General features: G+C 43.4%; 2 protein-coding genes across 3 annotated transcripts in view; both read right to left on the bottom strand.

Annotated features, from left to right (window-relative positions):
• Window positions 1–734: 734 nt before the first annotated feature.
• fam117ba (family with sequence similarity 117 member Ba) lies at window positions 735–10,969 on the bottom strand. The gene is made up of 8 exons (XM_073462751.1): window positions 10,936–10,969; window positions 5,826–6,004; window positions 4,526–4,609; window positions 4,261–4,371; window positions 2,477–2,620; window positions 2,130–2,337; window positions 1,904–2,024; window positions 735–963 (listed from the first exon to the last, which is right to left on the bottom strand). Exons 1-8 carry the CDS (start codon window positions 10,967–10,969, stop codon window positions 738–740), a joined length of 1,107 nt encoding a protein of 368 aa, XP_073318852.1. The 3' UTR covers window positions 735–737.
• LOC141020434 (bone morphogenetic protein receptor type-2-like) overlaps window positions 10,868–25,389 on the bottom strand; it is a 30,065-nt gene continuing 15,543 nt past the window's right edge. The window contains exons 4-14 of one of the 2 annotated variants that reach the window (XM_073495507.1): window positions 25,013–25,120; window positions 24,743–24,834; window positions 21,560–21,790; window positions 19,458–19,572; window positions 18,069–18,229; window positions 16,635–16,782; window positions 16,188–16,324; window positions 15,252–15,424; window positions 13,825–15,161; window positions 13,343–13,381; window positions 12,647–12,730 (exon numbers count right to left, since the gene is read on the bottom strand). In XM_073495507.1, the coding sequence (XP_073351608.1) occupies window positions 13,353–13,381; window positions 13,825–15,161; window positions 15,252–15,424; window positions 16,188–16,324; window positions 16,635–16,782; window positions 18,069–18,229; window positions 19,458–19,572; window positions 21,560–21,790; window positions 24,743–24,834; window positions 25,013–25,120 (2,531 nt within the window). In that variant the 3' untranslated portion in view covers window positions 12,647–12,730; window positions 13,343–13,352. Of the gene's footprint in view, window positions 12,731–13,342; window positions 13,382–13,824; window positions 15,162–15,251; window positions 15,425–16,187; window positions 16,325–16,634; window positions 16,783–18,068; window positions 18,230–19,457; window positions 19,573–21,559; window positions 21,791–24,742; window positions 24,835–25,012; window positions 25,121–25,389 lie in introns of both variants that reach the window. The other variant, XM_073495506.1, reaches the window with a different exon arrangement.

Below are 25,389 nucleotides of genomic sequence, written 5' to 3'. Positions count from 1 at the left end.
AAAGGCATCAGCTCATACCGGTTTACAGTCAGCTGTCACTGTAAAAGGCTGATTAAAGTACAAAACAGATGTCTGGATTTACTTCACAGGTGGTCGAATGTATATTTTCATCTGTCCCTGCCTTTGTGTGTGTATCTATGGCCATCATAGTGCAAACATCACGTGTGATCCGAGCACTACGCTGGTTTAGCGAAACTGAGCGGTCTAAAATAATCAGGCACATTTTTAACTTCTCCTTGTCGCGACCGTTCAAGTTTTGCTACGATAATATCTGGCAGCACCAAAAATGAGCCTCCGTGGTCAAACTCTCGGCCGCCAAGGAAACCAGCGGCCTTATTTTTTTGTTTTTTTTTTAAGTAATGGAAGGCATATTTTAATATCAAGAGAAATAACTACAGATAGAAAAAGAGATATGTCCGTGGAAAGGCGCCATGGTATAATACGATGAAATAAAAGAGTCTGTCCTTTTCGCCCTTTTCCTCCTAAAAAACAGGAACATAACCAGCACTAAAGGTAGAAGAAAGCGATGAAATGTTAGCTGCAAACACCCGCTGCAGGGCTGCCGCAGGACTCTCACGTCGTAGTCGTCGTCTGAGGAGGAGAGGCAGTGGGAAGCGCTTTTTCAACAAGATAAGGACATCAGAGAGAGCTTAGCTGGCATGCTGAAGGCATTTTTCTGGAGCAGAAGGGTTGTTTCCTAGTTTCCAATGTTTTCTGATTTTGTAGGGGGAGGTTCCTCAGAAGCTCTCCGGCTCCTCCAGGAGGCAGGGCTGGGTGGACAGAGGCACGAGGGACGGGGACAGGCTTCGGAGGCCCACCCCGGGGCGGAAGTTGAGGTCCGGGGCGGGGAGTAAGGGCTTGAGGATGCTGACGAGGCAGAAGGCAGAGCCGCTGTTGGGGATGAAGTTGACCTTGTTGCGGTCGGGACACAGGAAGGGAGGGATCTCCTGCAGAGGTTTGGGCCTGGAAACACACAGCAGGGACACAGTGAAGACATGTCAGAAGATATATTCACATTCTTAATAACATCATTAAGGCAGAATGTAGCCTCGGGGACTATTGTCAGTGGCGGATTAGTCTACACTTGGTGCTCTAGTGAGTGTTTTCTGAAGGCAGGATGGTGTATGTGTGACTGAATCCAAATAAACAACAGTGTTTCTGTTCGTGGTAATGAAGGAACATGTCACCCAGAGCAACAGTGTGACTCATTGATGTGTTTTTATCATTTTGAACGACAATGGAGCTCTTCTATTAGGCACTGATTTTTGCATTTACTCCTAAAACACTTTATATTTTGTGTATGTCACTAATAATAATACTTAAACTGCACCCAGTGTGTGAACCTGACACGGGGAGCCCACTCTCTAGCACAAGATTAACTTTGGGATGAATAGAGTTCTGTCTTATCTTAGCTTAAGCTGATTTGGCTAACGTGTTAGCAAAAAGCATTGTTGACACATGTACAAGACAAAGAACATTTAGCATTTAACTGGAGTTTCTGTCCAACTAGACGTACTGTAAGTCAAATATTCTCTCCACTTTTAGCTCTGTTTTTGGTCTCCACCAACTCTTGAGGGAAATATCTGGCTCTTCAGTCACTGACAGTGTCTGTCTGCTGTTTGCTGCTGGGCAGGTGGTGTACGGTGGGTTTATTAAAGCTTTTCACAAAAGATATCCCCATGAGAGCGGAACAAAAACAGTAAAGCTGCAGCTAAACGATGAGCTGAAAGATGGCAAAAGTCTCCACAGAGCCGAAAGTTTCGCGGTAATCCTCCAGTAAATATTAACTTTTCAATTACAAGCACTCATTTGACCCATTTTTGATGTAAAACTATTGATTATATCCTGTGAAATCAATATGTCTTGTCTAGATTAGACAAAATCAAACAGTCTTTGTACTCACATGGACTCCTCGAACACCTTGACCTTCTCGCAGCCCTCTGGAGGTTCCCGCTTGAACGTGTAGCTGTTGTTGGGTCTGGGTGAGGCGGCGTATTTAGGCAGCGGGGAGCAGGGGCCCAGCTCTGGGGACAGGAACAGAGGGGAGACTAGAGGTCAAAGGTCAGCAGCAGCAACAGACTCTGGCACGTGTACAATGTGGTGTGTGTGCGTGTGATTGTGTGTGTTACCTTTGTCCTCATAGGGGCTGCCTCCACCCATGTCGTTGAGTACGGTGAGGTAGGAGGGCGAGATGGAGTCGGGACGGCTACTGCAGTTGCTATGGTTACCGCTCAGGCCGCCCCCTGAGGGAGTCTGTGTGTCGATGCTGCGGGTGCTGCTGCTGCGCTGCGGGGGGACGGGCGGGGGAGCACGGTGCCCATCTGGGACATCCTGCGGCTGTCGTAGAAACACAAATGAGGTCACAATAACAACGATGAACTGAGGGCTTAATCCCCGGCCAGAGGTGACATGTGAACCCTTAAAAACCTTGAATGTTAATTACTACGGTGAAGGACATTTAACAGGTCAAACTCACAACGATGGTCTCTTCCTTCTCAGGGGTGTCCTGGATGGTGATGCGTTCGATCTCCTGGTTGAGGCCCTCCACGCTGTTGCGGAAACGAGGCGCAGATGACTTGGATATAGGGATGGGGATCAGGATGGTTTTGGGCATAGGCGACTGTAAGACACGAGCACACACACGGCTGAAGTTAGTACGGATTCTGCACCTGTTTACAGATGTTCACTTTCATTTACAGGTTGTCGACAGGTATCAGACACTTACATTTAGTGCTTTTAAAGACATAATCAAGGTAATTCTTGACCAAATTTAAGACAAATTTGTGTACAATTCATCTTTTGCTTATTCAAGCAAAACAAAATATTTGTGGCAATTAAGACCTTAAATTTAAGACTTTTAATATATATATATAATTATATTCTAAGTGATTTTAAGACTTTTTTAAGGAACTGTATCTGCTCTGATTAAGCTGCAGTGAGCAGGAAAGTATGTTCTTCATATTTTTGGGCTTATTTCTCAGCCCACACAAGAAAAAATACAGCTGCACTCGTTCTACCAACATGAACATCCATAAATCATAAATATTGAAACAGGAGACTTGAAATCATTAACTCGAGAGAACATTCATAAGTACAGAGCACAATGTGCTAAGACAAACACTCAATTACTTTTTTCTCCCTCCCACACAAAATAAAAAACATACTTCAGAGGCACTTCTGTACACATTTTGAATAAGGAATTTGTATAACCACCAAATCTAGCTGAAGATTCCTACCTGAGCCCTGTTTTTTTGTATTTGTTAACACTTGATCAAACTGGCACCATTAAATAGCCGAATCAGCCAGTAGCAGTTCCTGTTTGCGATGTACTCATGGATGGACTCGCCACTGCCACTGGATTATTTTAATAAGAAGAAAACCTTAAAAACATGATGATTCTGAGGCAAGTTCTGCAGTGCTTTTTTCTATGATTTCTAAGCAGATTCATGGATGTTTATTCCTAATGGACTAGATCAAAACAACATGTTTGTGTGTTAAGACATGACTGAACTATGACTCAGATTTTTTGACTCAAGTTTCCCAACTCACGTCACACAGTAATTTTGCCTCACATCTCTCCCTCAGCCTCTTTGTTAATCTAAGGACTGAAGGGAGCAAAGAAAAGCTTCTTTTGACATTTTTAATTATTGTACATGGTCATAAATATTACTTTAATACTTAAACGAGAATACTTTATACTGAACTGATGATGAAAAGTACTTTTGCTTTGACCTCCTGTAACGAAGAATATAGAGGAAGGAAGCTCTTCATCTTTACGTTTACTTGAGGCTCATAAGTGTGTTCCTGCTAGCTGGTGGCTCTTTGTATCCGTGAATGAACTTGTCAGGAGAGAAAAAGTTGCACGACAACTCAGCCATTCCTTTCTCTTTGTCTCATGAGGAGGCCCAGAAAGCAGGACAGCTGCACTCCAGCAGACTCCACAGGGAGCACAGGACTCCAACACAGAGCAGCACTGACAGGAGTGGACGCTAACAGCATGTGTATGTGTGTGTGTGTGCGTGCAGTATCAGAGGAACCCAATTTAACTGACTTTACATAGAGCTGAGGTCGTTAGAAAACACCACGTCACATTTTAAATTAGCAGGAGACACACACGCCACAGCCAAACAGGGACAGGAGGAAAAGTGGGACGTCCTCAAAACTCTCGACAACCTAGTTCCTCTCACAGACGGAGCCACTTAGGAGACACACACACACACACACACACACTCCCTAAAGCACACTATCTCTATTGTTCACCTGCGACTGGATGATGGTATGGCTGCCATTGAACGGAGACTTGCGGTCTTTATCCCTCCGATGGCGGCTGCTGCGTTTGCTGCGCTGAAGCTGCTGACGCAATTTGGCAATCTGGAGAGTTTCACACACAGACACACACTGTGATACAGACATATAGATGAAAACTGATGCACAATTCCCAGAAACAGCATTTATTTACAAATGATAGATGTATCTTTGCAAGTGTTTGTTTATTTGGGCTTTAAAATTGAGAAAAGAAACTGACCTCCTTAAGCTGGTCGGTGCTCCCACAGGAGGCCGAGCGTTTGTGAGAGCCCCTCCTCCTCTCATCTGCCCAGGCCCTGGGGGTCTGACACACACACAAAAAAAACACACACTGGTTAGAGCTAAATATCAAAAATACAAACAAGAACGGTCAAATTAGGACACACATGGGCGGAAATAAAAGTCACATGAAAACCAGACCTGGCAGAGATAACCCATAAATAATGCAAACTCAAACTCTTTTCTAGTGTGTCATTATTTGGCGTTACTGGGTTTAAAATATTTTAAAAATGTATGAATTATGAATGAAGTCTGGTGGAAAAAGAAAGGACAAATCAATTTTGTTCCAACAACATGTGTGCGCGTGTGCTAGGAAGTGTGTAAAAACAGAACAAAAACATCACCTGAGGCTATTTTGAAACATCTGTTTGAACACTCTTGTTGCTTGACTGAGATGACCTGCTGTTAAAGAAATGCCTTACAGCTACTGTTTGACCTGAGTCTGCTTCAGAGTCGGTCTGTGCGTGATAGTCGGCGGCAACACAGCACAATGATGCAACCGTGAGCAATCTCTCCTAACCTCTTTGCATTGATTGCCTGCTTTGTAAACACACAAACGTCTTGCAGGAATTCAGCATGCCTTGTCGGCAGCAAGAAGACACATGCATGTAAAGACCACTTTAACCGACATGGCTTTATTTCACCTGACGGACAAAATCTCAGCAGTTATTAATTCATTTGTACCATATTTCTAGATATTTCTGGAGATTTTAATGTCTAAGAATTGTCCGAAATACCAGAGATACAGCATCTGTATGGTTTAAAATAGAGAACAATTTCTTCGAATGCTCACAAACAACTATTACGATGTGGCGAACCCCAGGGCTCCGTTCTTGTGTCATCATCATTCCTTTTTTAGTTTACCAAATGTGTTCAACATAGTTTCTCCCATCGTGGAAGCTCAAGTTTGTCTGTCTGCATAATGGTTCGAAGCAAACAATCACTATCATCTGTAGCCATGCTAACTAGCTAGCCTCAGCCAGTCACCGTTTCGGTCCTAACTTTTTCATTTCGTTAACATTACCAAATCCTACAGAGCATATTCAAAATGCAAACGTATTCAATCTATGTTTTAGACTTGTTTTTGTCAATAATAATGTCAATAAGACATGATTTTTTCCTTTCTCTGCACATAAATTCCCATTATTTATACGTCATTTCCTTGATTTCAGCCTGTGCACATAAACAAAACTTAAACTAATGCACCACACACGAGACATAAAACCCCCCACAGCACTCACCTGCGTCGCTTTGTCCCTCATGTAGGGAACGTGTTGGTGCTGGCTGTCTTCCTGAGGCCAGGGACCTGTCAGGTGAGAGCCAGCGAGCGCGCCCTGTGAGGGCCACAGCTGGACGCGATGGCGGGAGACCGAGACGAGAACTGAAGGAGCGGAGCGCTCAGAGGGAGAGGAGGGGGATGCTGGAGGACGTGGAGGAGGACCACGCAGAGATGTGGGAGGTTAAGGCCACGGATGCAGTCTGAGGAGGAAGGAGAGACAGAGGGGAGTCTAGATGAGTGAGGTCTGCCTGGAGATGTAAACAACTTATTTGTCAATGCATGGTAAACACATCAACAAATCAACAGACCCACAGCTGGCCTGCAGGATAAGCTCATGACTGTCTTGCTCTGTCTGTCTAGGTTTGTGTGTGTGTGTGTGTTCCCAGATTGACGTTAATCCGTCCCGTGCTGGGCCGAGTGGATATACCCCCCTCCAAGTCTCACACAGTCCCCCTGGTTAATGGCATTAAAACAGCTTAAAGCAGGAGGGGGGTGGAGGGAGGGCAGGTGCTGGCTTCTGCCCGACTGACCCTGATTCAGAGCTGCAGCAGCGTGTTTTGAACGGGTCCATTGACACCCACGAGCTCCTGCTGGGTATCAGACAGCATCAGCAAATTCTGATTTCTAATTTTAGATTACAGTTTTGCGTTGGAAAACAAACACAACAAAGCACTATAAGGATAATGTAATATCAATATCATTATCAAGGTAATTGGTCAATAATATTGTGACATTTGATTTCTCCCAGTCTGAGCATTTATGAACTGCTTTTGAAGAGGTTTTAAAATATCATGTTTCGCGATATAGTCTAAAAATATTGCAAGGCCATATCACCCAGCCCAAGGTGAAATGCCTGACGAATCCCAAATTCAAGCTAGCTAACATTAGCCACCATAAGCTAGTGATCATACTAGACCAAGTAAGGCTGAAGCAGCAAATCTCATCAGTGTATTGAATTGAGTGCCTGTGTATTTTATTGCATATTAATTCAACTTTTCATTTGTGTTGAAGGAGAAACGGACTTCATCTTCTTTAAAATGTTACACACTGCTACTTTAATTTAATACATTGATATTTTAAAGGGGGTGTAGGAGAAGGAGGGTTGATCCAAGTTGGAGAATAGTGTAAATACTCTAGTACTATTATCTCTACATGTACAAAAATGTCATTCATAATAAGGATTTTTTTCCGCAAAGGATGTTAGGCCAAACAGTGTTCATGTGATGCTCATTGCATTCAACTGCATTGCAATTTTAAGTGTGATATCAAACAAAAACAATTCATATTCAGTGTTTGTGATCAGCAGTTTAAACAACAGAACAACACTGCTGCAGCTGTGAAGCCACGCATGCACACACAAACAACAGAATCCATTTTAATGGATGCGAAAACACCTTGCAGGATGAAGAATGCTTTTATTTTTTAGCATCCCGGTGGGAACTGAAAAGCTGCTCAATCCTATTAACAACAAACTGTACATGCAGCATGTTTCCACACGTACAAACACACAGCATCGACTGGCGGTGCGCGGGTCCCGGAGCTAAATTTGGCAGGGGCCTTGACCAGCGCACATCGCTGTTGCTAGGGAACCGGGCTGACTGATCTTCACACAGTCGCCCTCGTGTGTGTGTGTGTGTGTGTATGAGAGTGTGTAGGTAAACAGGGGTTTGGGCATCAGCAGTCTACTAGCAAACACTCACACTTTTTTATTTTGACGGCTCAAATCTGCAATCCACTACAATGTACTGCAGACTGACAGCAGTAGCCACGCTGATGTAGTCGTAGTAGCAGTAGTGCTAGTATGGTGGCTCAGCCTGCTGTCATATTTGATGCACTGATTCTTAACCTATTGAGAGGCATTACTTGGTCGTATTTTAGGCTTGTTCGGGATATAATTTTTTAAAAGGAGCCACACTGGTTAACACCTGAGGTCACTTTAAACAGGTTAAGCTAGTTAAATAACTCAGAAGTTATTGATCAGACAAGAGCAAGCGTGGGACGGCCAGCTTGTACAGAAATCATTAAAGACAGGATGTAAATATAGCTTTTTTTTCCCATGGATCAATTGGTGCAAAAATATCAGAAAATAGTTTTAAAAATGCCAAATTGAGGACTTTAAATGGCTAATTTTGCCCAACCACTAGTACAAAACCCAATGATTTACTCTTATATAATAACATGTATCATAATGGACTTACAAAACCAGCAAATATTCACATTTTAGAGGTCAGAATCAGTCATTTTTGCTTTAAAAAATGACCCAAACGATTATCAAAATAGTTGCCATTTAATTTTCTGTTGATTGACTGATCAATTAATCAATTAAGGTCTGGTTTACACAACTGCCTTTGCCTTAGCTGCCATGTCTGTGCATTTTGAGTATAAAGGATTATAATATAGCCATTGATTTCGAAAATTTCTGGGTTTTTTAAAGAAAAAAACTAGCAAATAATGCATAAAATAACAGGTTACTACACATTAACTTAAAAAAAATAGCCTGCTGTAATCATAAAAAATGCTCACTGTATATCCCCATTCAATCTAATGTACAGTATTATGTAGGCCAATTTTGTTTACTGGGAGACCAGCATGCAACCCCTCCCCACACATATCACCATCATCAAAACATACTACATGCTAGTGCAAATCCATCCCCCTGTGCCAGGATATCACCATCCAGACTCCTGATGTTAAAGGTTAAACGTGTATACGCGTGAGGAAAAACACACTCACCTGCAGAAATGTGGTCTCGGGGCATGGAGGTCTTCAGCACCCCGGCCCCTGTTGATACTCGCCGCTACTCGAAGATGCTAAAGAGGCAGGGGGGGGAAGGACGAGGGCGCAGGCTGGCTACAAGTGAGGAAAGCCCCGTGAGATATTAAAGAAGCAGACATAGAAAAAGACACTAAAGCGTCTCCGCGGGTGCCGTAGTGATACAGTAGGTGTCAAAATGGGCGTTGCTGTACTCGCACCCTGCCTCCTCCGTCGTCGTGGATGGATGTTTTTCTCCCCCGGCTGATGCGGCACGACGGCTGAAGCGGCTCCCCGAGCGCCTCCCGCTCGAGGGAAAATGTGTACAAAAAGAGGAAAACGCGTCGAGCGCCGGGCGGAGAGAGTGAGGTGTCGGGGGAAGACGGAAAAAATAACAGAAGGATAGAAAATACAGAAGGGATAGAAAGAAGAAGGCGGTGATGCTGGGCTAGCCTCGGTTGACACGACGGGAGAGGGACCAGTGTGAAGCGAGCCCGGATACACGACACGACTTCCGGCTGGCGTTTTCAAAGTAAAATGCGTAGCGTGTCGCGTCCTACCTGGGGCTATGGATACGTATGGTCTTCCAAAGCTGAGCTATATTAACAGATCTTAAAACCCCTGTATGAAAATGTAGTTGTAACACCTCCATTGTTTCAGTTTTGAGCTTTTGCAAATTACTGCACAACAAACCGAGGGACAGGCAGTTGTGGAAGAAGTTTGTACATCATTTTACTGAAGTAAAAGTAGTGATATCACACGATAAAGACTGAATTACAAGTAAAAGTCCTGCATCCAAAACTAAATTTCAGTACAGAAGCATTGTCAGCAAAATACACTCAAGGAATTAGAAGTTGAAGTATTAATTAATTATTATATTGCTGAGGATTATAATAATTGCATTAACATGCATAAAGACATGCAATGCAATGTATTACCTCAAAACTGTCGCAAAGTTCAGTATTTGAGTAAATGTACCATCTGGGCTAGGCAGCATTGCAATACAAGCTAAACAAGTAATTATTTATATTAATATATGTGTATATAATATCAATAGGGCCCACATTTGACTTTTTGTAAGTCATAGGCATTGTCAAGAAATGTAAAGCACCTAAAAACAATGTTTAAAGAAGTCAAATGTATCTAGATCTTAAACAAGAAGAAACATCACTAAAAATCACAATAAAGTTGCACCAAAAACACTGACGCGTTTTATTTTATTTTGAATGCGAATCAGTCGGCTTCCGGTCCTGCCCCGGCTGCCTCGTGCCGCCTTGACGCAGCCGAAGCAGCGCTGTGACGTAGCGTACCAACGCTGCGCTGCTCGTGCTGATGCTGCAGTTGCTAGGGCGCGTGGAGCAGACAGACGGCGGAGAGGAGGAGAAGGGAGGTAAACAAGCGGAGGGGAGGAAAGGTCTCCCTCCTGCGTCCAAACCAGCGACTTACGGTGTTTCGAGGAGATCAAAAACAGCCTGTTATATTTAACAGAGCTCCTAAAATCTACATTTTATCTGTCTCGTACACGTTTAAGTCCATTTTGACTTGAGGACCGGAGCTGTTTCATCATGCAGCCGTGGTCCGCAGCTGTTGCAGCTGCTGCAGGTCTCATCCCAAAATGGTACCCAAAACAGGTTCAGCCTTGCCCTTCCCTGGTGGGCTGATCATGAAATTCAAGCTCCCACTTTAGATAGCCTACCTGCTTCTGATGGCCTACAGAGCATCATCTGTTTTATCTAAATGTGCACCTCAGGAATATAAATAAGCAATTAGTGCTAGGAAGCAGATTGTTATTCCCTTTGGAGAGAGCCAGGCTAGCTGTCCCCCCCATTCCCAGTCTTTATGCTAAGCTAGGCTAACAGGCAGCTAGCTGTAGCTTCATAATAAGTCAGTCAGGCAGTCTGGTGATAAGTTGCCACATGTTAGCGTATACTTTAAAAAATTAAGTAAAATTATCAACAGAATGTGAATAAATAACCGTTTCGACGCTACATCAAGGACGTCTACGCATTGTGTTGAAGAGATGTCTATTAAAGTTAGCATGCTAACCAGCTAGCCTTTATACAGTTTGTATTTCCAGAGGTGAAAGCCTTATAGTAAACAAAACCGCAGCTATAGTCAGCAGCAGTTAGCGGTTACTCTGGTGATATGCTGCCCCCTATTTGTTTGGAGTATGAATTTGTCAATTCTTACATATTGCACCTTTAAGGCCTAAAAGCAACATGAGCGATATATCCGTAACAGACATAACCAACAATTATTTCATACATTTATTGAGAATTTTTTCTTTCATATTGACTTGAAAATGTTTACAGAAACTGTACCGAGCAGACGCATAGCAATGGAATCAAAGGCCATGTCCATTGAATGCAAAACAGAATTCCATAAAAATGATGCAAATATCAATGCAATACACATACATATGTTTTTTTCATACAAATTACAGATTACAAAAACATAAATGAGATCTTTTCATATGCCCTGAAGCAGCGCTGAAAATACAGAATGAGTACAATGACATTTCAGCACGCCTGTACAGCGCTAGGCCCCAACAACTCTAATGCTTGCTGACGTAAAGAAACACAACACGTGCACACTCATTCGCACACACATACACGCGCGCACACAGAATCAGTCATTTGAAACATCGAGGGATGAGACAAGAAGAAGCGGAAATAATATCCAGCGTGCTTCAGAGGGGTTTGGTTTTTTTGTTTGTTTTTCTTTTTAGACTAGTTTCTGATTTCCAACAGAGTTCAAAGAGCAGAATCTGGTCTTTCTAGTGTTTCTGGTCTTTCAGTCACAAACAGACAGCTAAACACACAGTCCACAGTGAGGTCAGGTGTGATAGTGGTACAGTGATTGAGTCGGGCACTGTAACAGATCCCTCCGTAGATTTGATTCTCATGATTGTAGTGTTAAAAGACCCCAGAGTTTGAGCCGTTCCTGGTGTAATTGTGCAGAGGAGTTCCATGAACACTTTTCCAGTCAGCTGGGATTGATTGTTAGTGTTTGTTCCCCCTTTAAAAGTAGTCCACAGAAGAAGGAAAGCGAGGAGGATTGTCATCCATTTTCTCCTCTTGAGTCAGGGGGTGATAGTGTACGGTGGATTGTTTACAAAACGATTGTGACTATTCATAAGTGCAACAGAGATTAACATATTAAAATAATGACGGGATAAAACAACGACCAAAGAAATGGAAGCGATAAAAACATCGAAAGCATCTAAAAGCTACATCCTATTGCACAATTAAAAATTATGATACAAAAAATGGATACATAGTCAAAAAAGACAAAAATTGGTATTGCATACAAATCAAGGAAATGAAAAAAGTAGTTTGTTCCGTCTTTTAAGACCCTCAATTCTTTTACAGAGCCGACTCTCCAACATCGCTTGATACAGCAGAGGACGAGAAAGAGAACGCTCAAAAGTGTTGATTGTTTTTCATCGCCTTTTTAAAGTTTAGAGACCACTTCTTGTCGTGGTCGCAACAAACAGGACTTCTAAACACTGATTTTAATCGGTTTCAAAGTGCACATAGAAAAAAATAAATCCATTCAAAACATTGCTACGCTCATGAGGATGAAACATGAAACAAACCGACAAAAGGGGAGATTAATCAAATGCGGAAACAGAAGCGGACGAGAATGCTGCATAGCTGGATTCCATTTAAAGCAATGCCATCATCAGAAAGACACACGGGAGCGAGACAGACCTAATTACTGTACATGATCAGACTCGACTGTTTGTTCACAAGACACTCCATAGCTTCCTCTTGCTGATTCAGAGCAGAGAGCTCGACAGACACAAACCAAACGCTCTGTTTTTTTTTTTTTTTCAGTCTAGTCAGAGGGTCTGAGTTCACACGTGCGTGTCGCTGGGCTCGCTGGCCAAGCTCCCCCCCCGCAGGTAAATGGCCGAACTGGACTTGGGCCGGCTCTGACCGTGACCTTGACCGCGGGAGGAGCCGTTGTTGTTGACCTCTGGCCCCCTGCTGTCTGTGGAGATGACCCATGTGGTGGGTCGCCACTTCTTCAGGGAGTAAGGAGTTTTGACGCGCTTCTTGATCTTTTCTCCGGTCCCGCCCAAGGCTCCGTCTGGCTGTACCAAGCCCTCCCCTGGAAAACAGGAAGGAACACTGATTAGTGTCATGTGGCAGGTTTTTACACAGCATGAAACAAGAAGTGCAACCATTAATCAGTCAGCTGTTAACTATTAAATTAATCGCCGACTATATTGATAGTAGATCAACAGGTTTTTAAGAAAAATAAAACATTTCTTTCCCACTTTGTGCTCCCAGTTTGTGACTTCAACCTTTCTGTTAAAAGTTTGTAGTCACCAAGACAACCCTGATGACATCACTCGGTGAGTAAAATCGCTGTAGTGTCCCTTTAAGGCTGCACATTCAGATCCATTATAAATGATCTAATCAACAATTAATGGTAATAACAATGCAATTCAGCAATTGGAGTGCTTTAATGAATAATCAATTGTAATAGTTGGGAAACACAGAATGAATCAATAACTATTTTAAGACTGGACCACATTGTTTTAAGTTATTTATCAAATAAGAATGTAAAACATGTAGGTTCAAGTTTCTCCAATGTGAAAACCCCGATTCCAAAAAAGTTGGAACACTGTAGAACAAAAAAAAAAAACATAACTCATGAATCCTTTGTGACGTATAGCTAATCTAAAACAGAAAAACACACAACATATTTAATGTTTACCTTGTGAACTTCATTGATTTTTGTCCATATATGCTTCTTCTGAATTTGTGGAATGTGATAAAAAAACAAAAAGGTTAATGGTGACAGGTGATTGTATCATGACTGGGTATGAACGTGGCATCCTCGAAAGGCATTCTGCATTTATGAACGTCCCAACTTTTTTGGAATCAGCAAAGTATTGTGTGTGTGTCCAAAGCCTGATATAGCTCACTCCTCTGTGCCATAACGCTCCACTGTTGTCCAAAAACAAACGCTCTGTAGTTTATTTTGACTCAATCCCACATACACAGTCCTGCTGCCAGAAATATACTATATATCCTCACTAGACCAAATGTGGATTCATCCACCGCTGAAAATAGTCCCCAACAAATGTTATATTTCTTTCTGTAACGTTTGATATAAACTACAGAGACCAGCTGTTTAAGAAAATGACTGAGCCTACTGAACTATTCTGTGTGTGAGGTGTTGGTGTATTAAATCACCGAATGAGGCGAGGTCCTGTGTTGTGAAGGACAGGTCCAGGGAGTTGGGTCTCTCAGGCCTGCGGGCTCTGGGCTGCCTGAGCAGGGACTCCCCCCTCATGGTGACAGGAGCTGCCCCCTGGGAATCAGCGGCGCCAGATCCCGACCCCGAGCTTTCCCCCGGGGGCCCTGTGGTTTCCCTGCTTCCTCCCTCTCCGCTGCCCTCCTCCTCTCCATCACTCTCTCCTCCGCTCTCCCCGTCCCCCTGGCCGTGGCCGGTGTTGCTGTTGTTGTTGTTGGTGTTGGGTCGGGCTGAGCGGAGAGCGGCGACGCTCGACGACGTGTCCCTCGGATCTGGCTGCTCTCGCTCGCGGCTCAGAAGCGGCTCGTGTTCGTCGGGGCTGGCGGTGATGACACCCAGGCTCAGGTGGCCGTCATCCGACCTCAGGGCTCCGGAGCCGTTCTGAGTTATGCTGGATCCTCCGAAACCTGTCGCTCCACCTGTAGCCATGGATGAGATCCCAGTGCTGGCGTGACCGTTGACAGTGCCGTTGACGCCACCGTTGACATGTATATCTCTTAGAACAGGTGTGTTGTTTGTGCCTGCGCTCCGGTGAGCCTCTACAGCTGTGTTCGTGCCCGTTACTGCACCAATGTTCATCTTTGCTCCCTCCACCTGCCGCAGGTTAGACTTCCCCGAGCGTCCGAACTTGAACCTGAGCGAAGACGATGACGACTCTTTCTTGGTGGGCTTGGTGCGCAGGGGCAGACTGGACGGCCTCTTGGGCAGGTTCTGCTGCTTGGGAAGGGGGAAGATGGTGGTGGGCATGGGGGCAGCGGGGTCTGATGTGCCTGAGGCCTCGGTGGCCATCTTTATGAGGGGGTACAGGAGGCTGGAGCTGCCGGGGCTCAGCGGATCTGGAGAGCAGAACTGCTTCTGCGAGTGCTCCATCAGGTTCTCATCTGAGCTCTCCTTTAGATTCTTGTCCACTTCTTTCGGGTCCAGCTTGGTGGTTTCCAGATCTTCCTGGGTGAGGTGGAGGCAGACAGGGACTGTGGCGACCCCCACAGGTCCCTCAGACTCAGAGATGATAGTGGTGGTTGTGGTGGAGGCTGAGGGGCTGCCTCTCATTCCCATGCTGGTGCTGCTGCCCTCTGGGCTGGGCAGGCGGGCGTTGGCTTGCTGCTGGCGCTCCTGGTTGATGGAGTTCCTGTTTCTCTCTCCGGTCCCGGCCCCAGCTCGACCACTCACAGAGCCGGTGGTGTCAGCTTGAGTGTTCTTGGCTACACCCTCATGCTCTTCGATGTAGGTAGAGGGATGGTCTGTGTACGGGCCAGACTTTGGCGTCATACGATTTCTGGCAGAAAACAGATGCAGAAAAAAACGTTAAAGACAACATTTGAGACAGGTATCACAGTAAAAGAAGCAGTTCTGTGTTTAAACCCACCTCTCATTGTGCAGGGTGGTGGACATGGGGTTAAGTGTGGGGCTGACAGACTTGGAGCGGTCCCATATGAGGAGCAGCTCTGCCAGCCGTTCCTCGGCACACTGTGCTGTGAGGCGGGCCTCTGCATCCTGGTCCCAACAGTCCTCCATGGTCTCTTTTAAAGAGCGAACCGCCTGGAGGAGACACAGTTTGAATACTTCACAACAATTTAGACACAGATTACAATATTTAAAGAGCTACTGTATACTGTAATTGTTCCTTCTTTCCATGCTGGCTGAGATCCCATCTTAAGACATTTTAGATGTGGGATGGTTTGACAAAACTGCGTTCACAAGTTCAGCCAAAGCTAGTAAGTTTCTTCAGCAGTGAGTGTTTTTGATTTATGTAACCATCTGAACTCTCTGAAGTAATTTTTAAACAAAACAAGGACTGTGGATTAAAACCATCCCAAAGCACATAAGAGAATGTTTGATTTATTTAGCCCATACTGTAAGCTCAACAGAAACGGTCACTTTATCTTTATGGTAATGTATATTAATATCGACTGGACCTATGCCATATTGTCCAGACCTATTCCAGACTATTTCTTAGCTTTATTGACAGGGATTCTGGTTGGAATTGGTTGCACATACGAACAATATATAGAATATATAGGCATTTCCCACCACAGTTTGATTCAAGCTTGTGACCTTCAGTGGTCATCGTACCTCTATTTTGCTTCCAGTATTCCCTGTCTGGATTGTCACTATCTAATAAAAGGTGAAATCCCCAAAAGCTCATTTTAAAAAAAAGAGACAAAAACAAACCAAAGATGTCCCTCCGATAATAACAAGTAACTGAAGTTGTTATGACACGTTTCTGCTGACAGTGTTTATCTCTGCTCATTCTAGTATTATAATCTGAATCCTGGCTCGGCTCACAGACACACAAACGTACCAAACTGTTCTCTTTCCAGGCCTCGGGGAATTTGGGCCTTTGCTTCTCCCTGGATACCAGGACCTGCATGTCCTCAAACGTCGGGTGGTTCCCTGCCTCCGCCTGGAAGGCCATCTGGTACTCTGGCACAGACTCTCCTAGAGGTAGGACAGGGAGAGGAAGGGTGTGTCTGAGATATCTTTCATGCAGCAGAAATATTCATTAATCTTATTAATGCACCTCTTTCCTCTCACTATGAATAATGTGTATTTAATTGCTTTCTGCTGTATCTAGCACAGGAAAGGGGCTCATTCATGTGTTATTTAATCACATAATCATGATAATAATAATAATGATAATCATGCTGGTAAAAACGACACGAGATTTGTGTCTTTGAAGAAATGGAGCTCATCTGATCTGTAAAACTCATAACACACGTCACACGGTCGGTCTGTCTGTCTGTCTCACCTGGGAAAAGATCGGTACATCTCATGAAGGTCTCCCAGTAGATCAAACCCAGGGCGTACATATCCACCTGCTTCAGCGCCGACTCACAGTCCCTCAGGTTCACCGCCCCCTCCAGCACCTCTGGAGCCATGTAGCGAATCGTCCCCACCTGGTAGACAGAGCAGGAAGAAAAAGGAGGGGGTGGGCAGTGAGAAGAAGGATTGTGATGAAAAATGAGGTGAGACAAGAAGAAAAAAAAAATACGACAAGGTGAGAAAAGATATTTCAAAATTAGACATCCGCAGAAAACTTTATTCTCCTATTTTATCTTTTTTTTTTGGGCATGGCAAGGACACCAGATCAAGGCTTTTCATGAATACTTGTGATTAATACATCTTCACACCAAAAATCCATCACTGGTTGTACAACAAATAATGTAAACAGAAAGATAAAGATAAAATTCATATGAACTGTATAGAAACCAACATTATGACTGTCTCTCTTGTGAGTGGTTCTATACGAAGAGATCTAAGAGTAGCATCTGTAAAATGTTGAAACTATAGGCAACAAAATACCATTGAAATAACGATTATTATTTGTTTTCAACAAGATTTTGCCACGTTTTAATAGACTGCAAAGCATCTTTTCACAAAATCTACACTACGACACTTTGGGCTGTGCTGCTATCAGCTTCAGTTTTGGAAGATTACTCCGTTTAACTCATCTCCCTTTACTTCAATCCTCACATCTGCATTCTGATGTTTACTCAGATGTAATACAGCTATCGTTTGGACTTCCGTGCCAAGTTTTATGAGAGGGTTCTGCAGCCTCACTGATTTTAAATTCAAGATGAATCCTGGCTAAATCAACCCAATCATATACCCATCACACATAAATGCACCTGCTATGAAATCTGGTTGTTGTTGTTGTAATGATTTAATGTTGTCAAATCTTGTTGGTGTTAGGTTTGCTGATGTTGTTCTCCCCTGCCCGGGGACTACAAATGTAAATTAGCTTATAGGTATGCAGCGCTTCGCATCCAGACAGAGGAGGCTGGACAAAAATTTCAAAGCCAATTTCACACTTGTGTTTGATACCTGAAACGTCCACATTGCTTCGCCTCAGTGAACAGTCTTTAATTCCACTCTGCCATGGCAGTAATACTGCCTTCACTAGAGAGTGCAACACATAAATCAGCTGCTGGATTTGTATGTAGCGAGGAGAGTTATCTACAACTTCAGCCTGGAGCTGTAAAGGGTCTCCTCTGCGCCTACCGAACACAAACTGGAGGCTAAGGTAGATTATTTCAGCTGCAGTCTGTTACACAAATGTTTGTTAAAATACTGTCACTGCATGACATCCTGCAGATAACAAAAGCCATTAAAGTGCCATTTACACCATTTATAATATCATAATAATAATCTTCTTTTGTCCTGCTTCCTCCTGAACACTCACCTCACTAATAGCAGCGTTTTCCTCCTCTCCATGACGTGCCGGCCTGTTTCCCGTCAGCTTCATAGACAGGCCAAAATCGATTATCACACATGTGCCGTCAGCCTTGACCAGAACATTTCGGCTGTTCAGGTCCCGGTGGGAAACTGCGGGCTTGTACAAGTCTGAATGCAGGCGGTGGGAGGATTGGAGAGAATCAAGAGAAGACATGAGACAAAAGAATTGGGCTAATTTACTTTTCATTAAACATTTAAGCCTGTACGGCACTCCCAAAATTCCCTGCCTTCCAGATACACTGTACTCACGCAGTTTTTCTGGTATTTGCAAATGAATGATAACATCCAGAAAATCCCCTCACATTGCTTTCTATTCCCCTCATTAACCATTGTTCAGCAAAGCAAGCAACACTGTCAACAGACAGCTAAACCCTCTAATCTAATCTACAACAATGGGATTATGACCATGTCAGAGTCGCCTCCGCCTGCAGTACCGTGCTGTCCAGCAGAGGGTGCAGCGAGGCAGGGGGGTGGCTGGAAGTTGTGGCAGCCACCACAGTAATCTGCTGCAAGCTATTGATGTGCAAGGAGGAGTGGGGGAGGATGACGACTGTATCAAAGCCGGAGAGATTGTGGCGTTAGCAGCTCCACGCAGAGCTGACAAACACCAGCCCTCTCTTTCTCTGCTGTCACTTCTCCTCATCACTTTAGGTTTACAGCGGGACAGAACGGAGAGAGATGGACGCCCCCGCTTGCACAAGAAGAATGACTTCCTTTACGCACAACTGCGAGCGCACTTTGTTCTTCACTTCTGAGCCTGTTTGATGTGTATCTGTGCTGATGAAGGGAAAAGAGAAGGGGGCCAAGTTCAACCGCCAAGTTGTCACTTCTGCTCCTAAGACTCGGTTTATTAAGCCCGAAGGATAGTCACATGTCATCTGAATCCCTATCTCGCCTCCGCCTGCCAGCCTTTCTCCCTTCCTTCCTTCCCCCTACTTTGTCCCTCTCTCCCTTTTTTTTTTTCTTTCACTCTCTCTGAGGCTAGCTAGAGGCCGGTCTATAAATACCCTCGGCTGGGCGTGCACGCAGCGTGTTTGTCAAAATGCAGGGATGCAAAGCGCTCCAAGCCAAACAGACCCACGTGGAGCTGCAGTGTGCAGGTCGTAAGAAGGCTCAAGCGCCGGGATAGAGGGAGAATCGCACACACACTCTCAAAAGCCTTTCTAAGTAATCTAAACTAACTGAGCTACACACACATTTTCTACCATAATTCTTTGTATGTGTTTGTTTCAGTAACAGATGGAAGCAGCAGCCTTGGAACTTGAGCCTCAGTAAACTGTGAGCAGTTATGTAATTAACTGTCTGCGTGTGTGTGTTCGAGTGCCCTCCAGCTCACCTCCTTTGAAGAGCTCGGTGTGCAGGTAGGCCAGGCCGCGGGTGACGGAGTGAGCGAGCCGGCAGCTGCTGACCCAATCGTTGGTCTGGAGACCCAGGTAGCGACTCAGAGAGCCCTGAGGAGAGGGGGACAAAAGACGGATAAAAACAGATGAGGGAGGAAGTTCAATATCAGGGAGAAGTGGGGAGGGAAATCAGTCAATTGATAAAAATCAATCACCAGCATCACTTTCCAGGTCTAACAAGATAAGCAGAGACTTGGAAGAAGGGGGAAAAATGCTGACTTAGTGTTTGTTGCTTTAACACATTAAACTGATGTGTTGAACTTTAACTCACACACATTCAACTGCACTGGAGCAAAGATAATTTATTACTTCAATAGCATCTTCACTATTAATAAAATCTCCAAAAAGGTCAAAACTGACAATTTACAAGAAGATTATCTTCACATTTATAACTCGGAGCTTTGAAAAAGGCTGTCCTTGTGCTTTGACCCTTTCAAAATAAAACTAACTTACAGAATATTTTATCACCGGCCAATAAAAGTTCAAGGATTTTCGAAATTCCGGTTTAAAGAATTTGGTGCATGGACGAGGACTATCAAAAAAGTCCATAAAAATGTTTAGCAGAAATTATACTGGATATTATTAATTTCCTTCCTCAATTATCTCTATCAGCCCTGAAAAGCCATTATGGCCCTGGCCCTGACGCACAAACACACACACACATCCCAACACACACAGACACACACTTAATCTTTTCTCTAAAAATCAATCACAAGGCAATTCGCGCATCCGCTACTAAAGAAAATTACATTAGATCTGTTCGTTTTAAATAAATTATATTATCGTTTACTTGAATGCATTATGTGTCCCGGTGTCCTGTCCTAGCTTGCACTGTGTTTCCATGACAACATGTACTAGAGTAATGATTACGATGCACAATAGGCTCCTTTCATAGGCTGGCTTCAGGTCAGCTGACTAGTAATCATCAATTTTGGGCAGCAACAGTTTAAAGTTAAGTCGACATTAATATTGAAGAGTTTCTAGAGGCAGTTTTCTTCTGCTGCACCAGCCGCATGTTAATTTGTCTGCGGGAAAAGGTGAGGTGGGTGAAACCGCTATTCCTGCACTGGGATCAAATTGACGTCACACACACAAGGGATTCACAGGAATTATTATTATAACTCATTGATCTCTGCTTCACTGTTTCCTCTTTTTTCCTCATATCAGAGTAGGATTATGTTACCGCTAATGCTAACTCAACATTTTCTTCTGCTGTTTCGTCATAATAAAATTACTGAGCTGGCTTTAATTGTGAAGCAACCACAGGAAACGCCGTGTATTCTTCAATGTGGTTATTGCTGACTGTAAAGTTTCACAAGATGTGGTCATTTTTGTTTGGCAGGAGGGAGGAACGGAACAGGAAGGTGCAGCCAAGGCTAGATGGGAAATGAAGAAATCCACATCGACCTTCACAGCAAAGTAATAAAATTATTTTACCATGTCCTGCTTTGGGCTGAACAATTTGGAAAAAATGTCTGACTACGATCATTTTGACAGACATTGCAAGTGTGTTATGATTCACGATATTGGAGGTAATTATATTTTTTTGCATACTATTATCATAATAAATTGATAATGGTGTGATTTTTTGTGAGGATCTGAACAAAGATTTGTTTTAAGTCTGTAATACAATTTGTACAATATTCAGAATGGTATTTCAATTTCAATAAAATTGTATTGTATTGTTGTATTCGGACATAATGTGGTGTGCAGATCAAGGTTGGTCATAATAGGAAAGTGAATCCTTTATGAAAACAAAAAAACTAAAATTGGTTGTACTGAAGATAAACCTGTCAAGTACTTTTTATATTTCTGACAAAGTAGCTGTTAAACAAGTGTTTGCTGCCCCTATGTTTCAAGGACCTGTGGTATGAAACTGCACTTGTTGTTACCACAGGTGCAACCAAACAAAGCTGATTTGTCCAGAAAACCTCTAATCTTTACAGGTCACAGAGGAAGGGACGGGAATTTCACTGAATGCCATCTGTATGTCAAACACATTCTACATGCAAAACCTCCTGCTCCCTTCGCTACTCACATGTGGGTAGTAGTCCATGACCAGCAGGTACTCAGTGCGCCCCTCCGGGCCTGTCCGCTCGTCGGCAGCCACAAACCGGGCGATGTTGTCATGCTCCAGCAGCGGTAGCCGATAGATGGAGCATTCATTTAGGAAGTTCTGCCGGTTGGCTGCCGTGAACACCTTCACGGCCACAGGCCGCTCGTCCAGAGATCCGCAGTAGACGGCGCCGTATCTGCCACGCCCAATCAGCTGAAAGAGGAAAAACTATTTATTTATATTAACTATTTATAGCCCTTTGTTTTTGTAATTCTGGACCTTTAGCTCTTGCTTGTCTACAAAGAAAATGAAAACAGTGAGAATAAAATGGTAATTTTGTTTGTGCTGCTTTGAAACGCCACAGAAATGCTGACAAGCCAAGATACAGAAAGATTGCTTGACGAATACTGAAGAGGCAAAAAAAGAAACACAAAGAGAGGCACAAACACAAAAAATAAAGACAGCCAGGCAGGCAGGCAGAGGAGAGAGAGGAAATAAACTAAATTACAGGCGAACAGCAGGGTTAAACAGTTAAAATGGCCCAAAGTCGGCTCCAAATCATTCAATTAGTTCTCTGAATTAACCCGAGCACAGCATGCCATTAAGGGCCTGACATTCAGCTTTAAAAGTCATCTGCTTGGGAGTAAGAAATGAACTGGGGAGTGCATTTATTTCTGCGTGGGTTCTACCTCAACGCCTGGTAAAAAATGTTTATCTCTGGGTAGAAAATACACTGTGAAAATAGCGGACTGTGTTTTGTCTATGAGTTAGGCTCCCTGGCCTCCCCTCCCCCCTTTTCAGTGAGTCTGATGTGAAAGAACTTGTGCCTGTGTTTGATAAGGCACAAGGACAGCGTTCTGATTCAAATCCTGTCTGAAAATGTACCGTCCTCTAACTCTAGTCTGAAATGCACTAAATAGACGTCAAAAGAAGAGAAGAAGAGTAAGTGGATCATTGTGTTCGGTACTGATTGGTCTCTGTCTGAAGCATCAGTTTGAAAGAACGTTTCACATAAAATTTCACATTTTTTTCAGCATGATTGCTTGTGGTGTTGAGATGCTGATGGCACGCATTTGATAAAATTGCTGCTCCATTGAATTGCAAGAAATACAACACAAAATAAACACTGGCATGTAGAGACACAGACACAGCTAAAGAAAAATGTGTTTTTTTTCTCCCCCAACCTGGGTCTCATTCTTATTATTAAAAGGTGCAGTGTGTCCATTGGCAACAATTATATATAATATTTAGACGACCTTTCGCGTGTTTGGGGAGTGTTAGCCAAGGGGGGTTCAGTTGGTTGTTATTTGCAACTGCACCTCTAGATGCCACAAAATCCTACACAGTGGATCTTTAAGTCCATGCTTCACGATATCAATTTGAGGCATTTCATATTGTGCAATGATTGCATGGTGAACCAACGCTACAATTAAAACAGAAAAAGTAGAGCAGAGGCATATCCTTGGCTTGTTTGTCATTTTGCCTGGTTGCTCTGTAAGTAGATCAAAATGCAGTTAACTCCACTAGCTAATGGGGCTAATTTTCTCTGTACTTCTAGTCAGATGCAGAAACAAGGTTAACTAAGAATGTTTTAGGAGACTCCTGCTGCTTGACCTGATATACAAATCTTTTGCTGGAACAAAAGTTTCACAAATTTCTACAGAGTTGGTGAATGCGAAGATGTTTGAACTCAAAAATCCCTGAATTTTACCTTTAGCTTTCGGCTTTCATCTGACAAATCGGCTCGTGAACGGCACAAAAATAGTCTTCTTAACAGAAATATGTTTTTCATTTGGAGAAATCCTTTTATTATAAGCCTGCGCATGACAGTTAAAAGAAATGAGAGATAACAACGTTTTAGGAAAAGCTAAGTTGTACTTTTAAAGCTACAGCTGCCATCATACCATCTCCTGTGGCTGGATTTGTTTAAATCCCTTCTTATATTGTCATCCTGGCTGAATATCATCCACACTCCATTGACTTCCCATCACAATATGAGCCTTCCCTCTTCCATATCAGGTTTTCCATATCCTGCGTCAGTGTAAGCAAAATCTTATTTTTGTGCGCCCTGACCTGTCACTTAATGCGTCCTGCCGTGATCAGATGATAAAGGTCACATTGGAACGACAAATGTAACCGTAAACCTTGATGTATTTTGGGTGTATTTTTTGCCTCTATGCCTTTGGTTTCTCCTTTATCTTTCTTACACTTGTCTCCCCTCCTCCCTCCTTCTCTCTCTCTCACACACACACACACACACACACTCCCTGTGTAGAGTAGCTAAAGCAAGCAAGAACACTTTCTGTCTGAACCAGGAATACAAGCTTTTATCTTCTAAAAACAGACGAGTAAGAATCTGCAGGATTTGGGGTATAAAACATGTAGTGAGCTATGCTGTTGAAAGGGATCTTTTTTTTTTTACATGACGATTTAATGGAGACCTATTATGCTTTTCCGTTTTATTCTTTTCCTTCGGTGTGTTATGTCGGTTCTTGTGCATGTAAAAGATCTTTGAAGTTAAAATGTCAAAGTCTGCAGCAACAGAAGCTCCTCTCTCCCACAGAAAACACTGCTCCTGAAATGCCTCGTCATAAGTCCCACCTTTGATTCCGTGACTTTGTGACAACACACTCCACCATCACAATGTCACATATTTGCATAATTTCTGCTTAGCGGCTAGTTTGGCTCGTAAACATTGATTAAGCACAGCTGCTCTGTTTGCTATGCTGGCTCAGGCGTGTGTGAGCTGACCAATCAGAGGAGACAGAAACATGTAAACCTTTTCTAGTAGTAACCCAAAATACAATTATGAACCTGAAAATATGCATTTGTATGCTTTAAAAAAATGAAACTATGTGTCAGTGTGGAATTGTAGCAGAAATAATGGTAAATCTTGATTAGTCAAATTGCCATTAAAAAATAAATGTATAATCAGCGCTCTACTGGCCCCCTATTGGCTCATTTGGCTAGTGAGCGTAGTATTACACAGTGTTATGCTGGCACTCACACTGTCACACTAAATACTTTGGCTCTTTCCTGGGCCAGAAAACAAATTGATTCGATTGATGAACAGATGACTGTTTAGCACAAAACTAAAAATATTACGAGTTGGAGGCAGTCGACAGTGATGCACAGATATACACAGAGACCAGTGTGTGAACTGACCTCCAGCAGTTTGAGATTGTCTAAGTCCAGCGAGCTCTCAGAGCCAGCAGCCTCCATCATATTCAGGTTGTGAAGCCCTTGCTTACCATCTCCTGTGAAAGCACAGAAACACACAGAGCATTCAGAGAAGTACAGAACATGCAGACACTTTAAGACAATAGATCAGCTCTGAATCCATTCATTACATTAATCGAAATTCGACCAAAAAACATTTAAAAAGCCTTGAATAATGAATGATCTTCCACGCAGCGTGGCGCCATGGTAACTCACCGTGCATCATGCGGTAACCAAAGAAGGCTGCTACGGCAAACACGGCCAGCACCGACACTGTTGCCAGGGTGATAATTACTGTCTCTTCGTAGCCCAGTGTGCGAGGGTCTATGGGGGGGGGGGCGGGGGGGGGGGGGGCACATCAAAAACAAAAGTACAAATCAAAGTGTGACCTTTGTGTGGGAAGAGCTAACAACTGAAACAATGTGCAGACCTTTGATTTGTGAGCAGGAAGTCTGGGGATGGCCATGTACCAAAGCTAATATCTATACACTGAGTTCATTTGGTCGGCCATTACCTGTATAATTTTGCTGCAGTACAGTACAAAGACTATACAAAAGAAAATGAGCTTTTAAAAAGAGGCAATTGGAATAAAG

The sequence above is a fragment of the Pagrus major genome, chromosome 24 (assembly GCF_040436345.1).
Source record: "Pagrus major chromosome 24, Pma_NU_1.0".
NCBI classification, from domain to species: Eukaryota; Metazoa; Chordata; class Actinopteri; order Spariformes; family Sparidae; genus Pagrus; species Pagrus major.
This window is presented reverse-complemented; position numbering and strand designations above follow the sequence as displayed.

Coding starts and splice junctions, on each gene's coding strand:
- fam117ba (XM_073462751.1), bottom strand. CDS start 10,969: ATGGCCTTTGATTCCATTGCTATGCGTCTGCTCG. Junction 6,005..10,935: donor CATTGCTATGCGTCTGCTCG/GTACAGTTTCTG, acceptor CACGTCCTCCAG/CATCCCCCTCCTCTCCCTCT. Junction 4,610..5,825: donor TGAGGGACAAAGCGACGCAG/GTGAGTGCTGTG, acceptor TGTGTGTGTCAG/ACCCCCAGGGCCTGGGCAGA.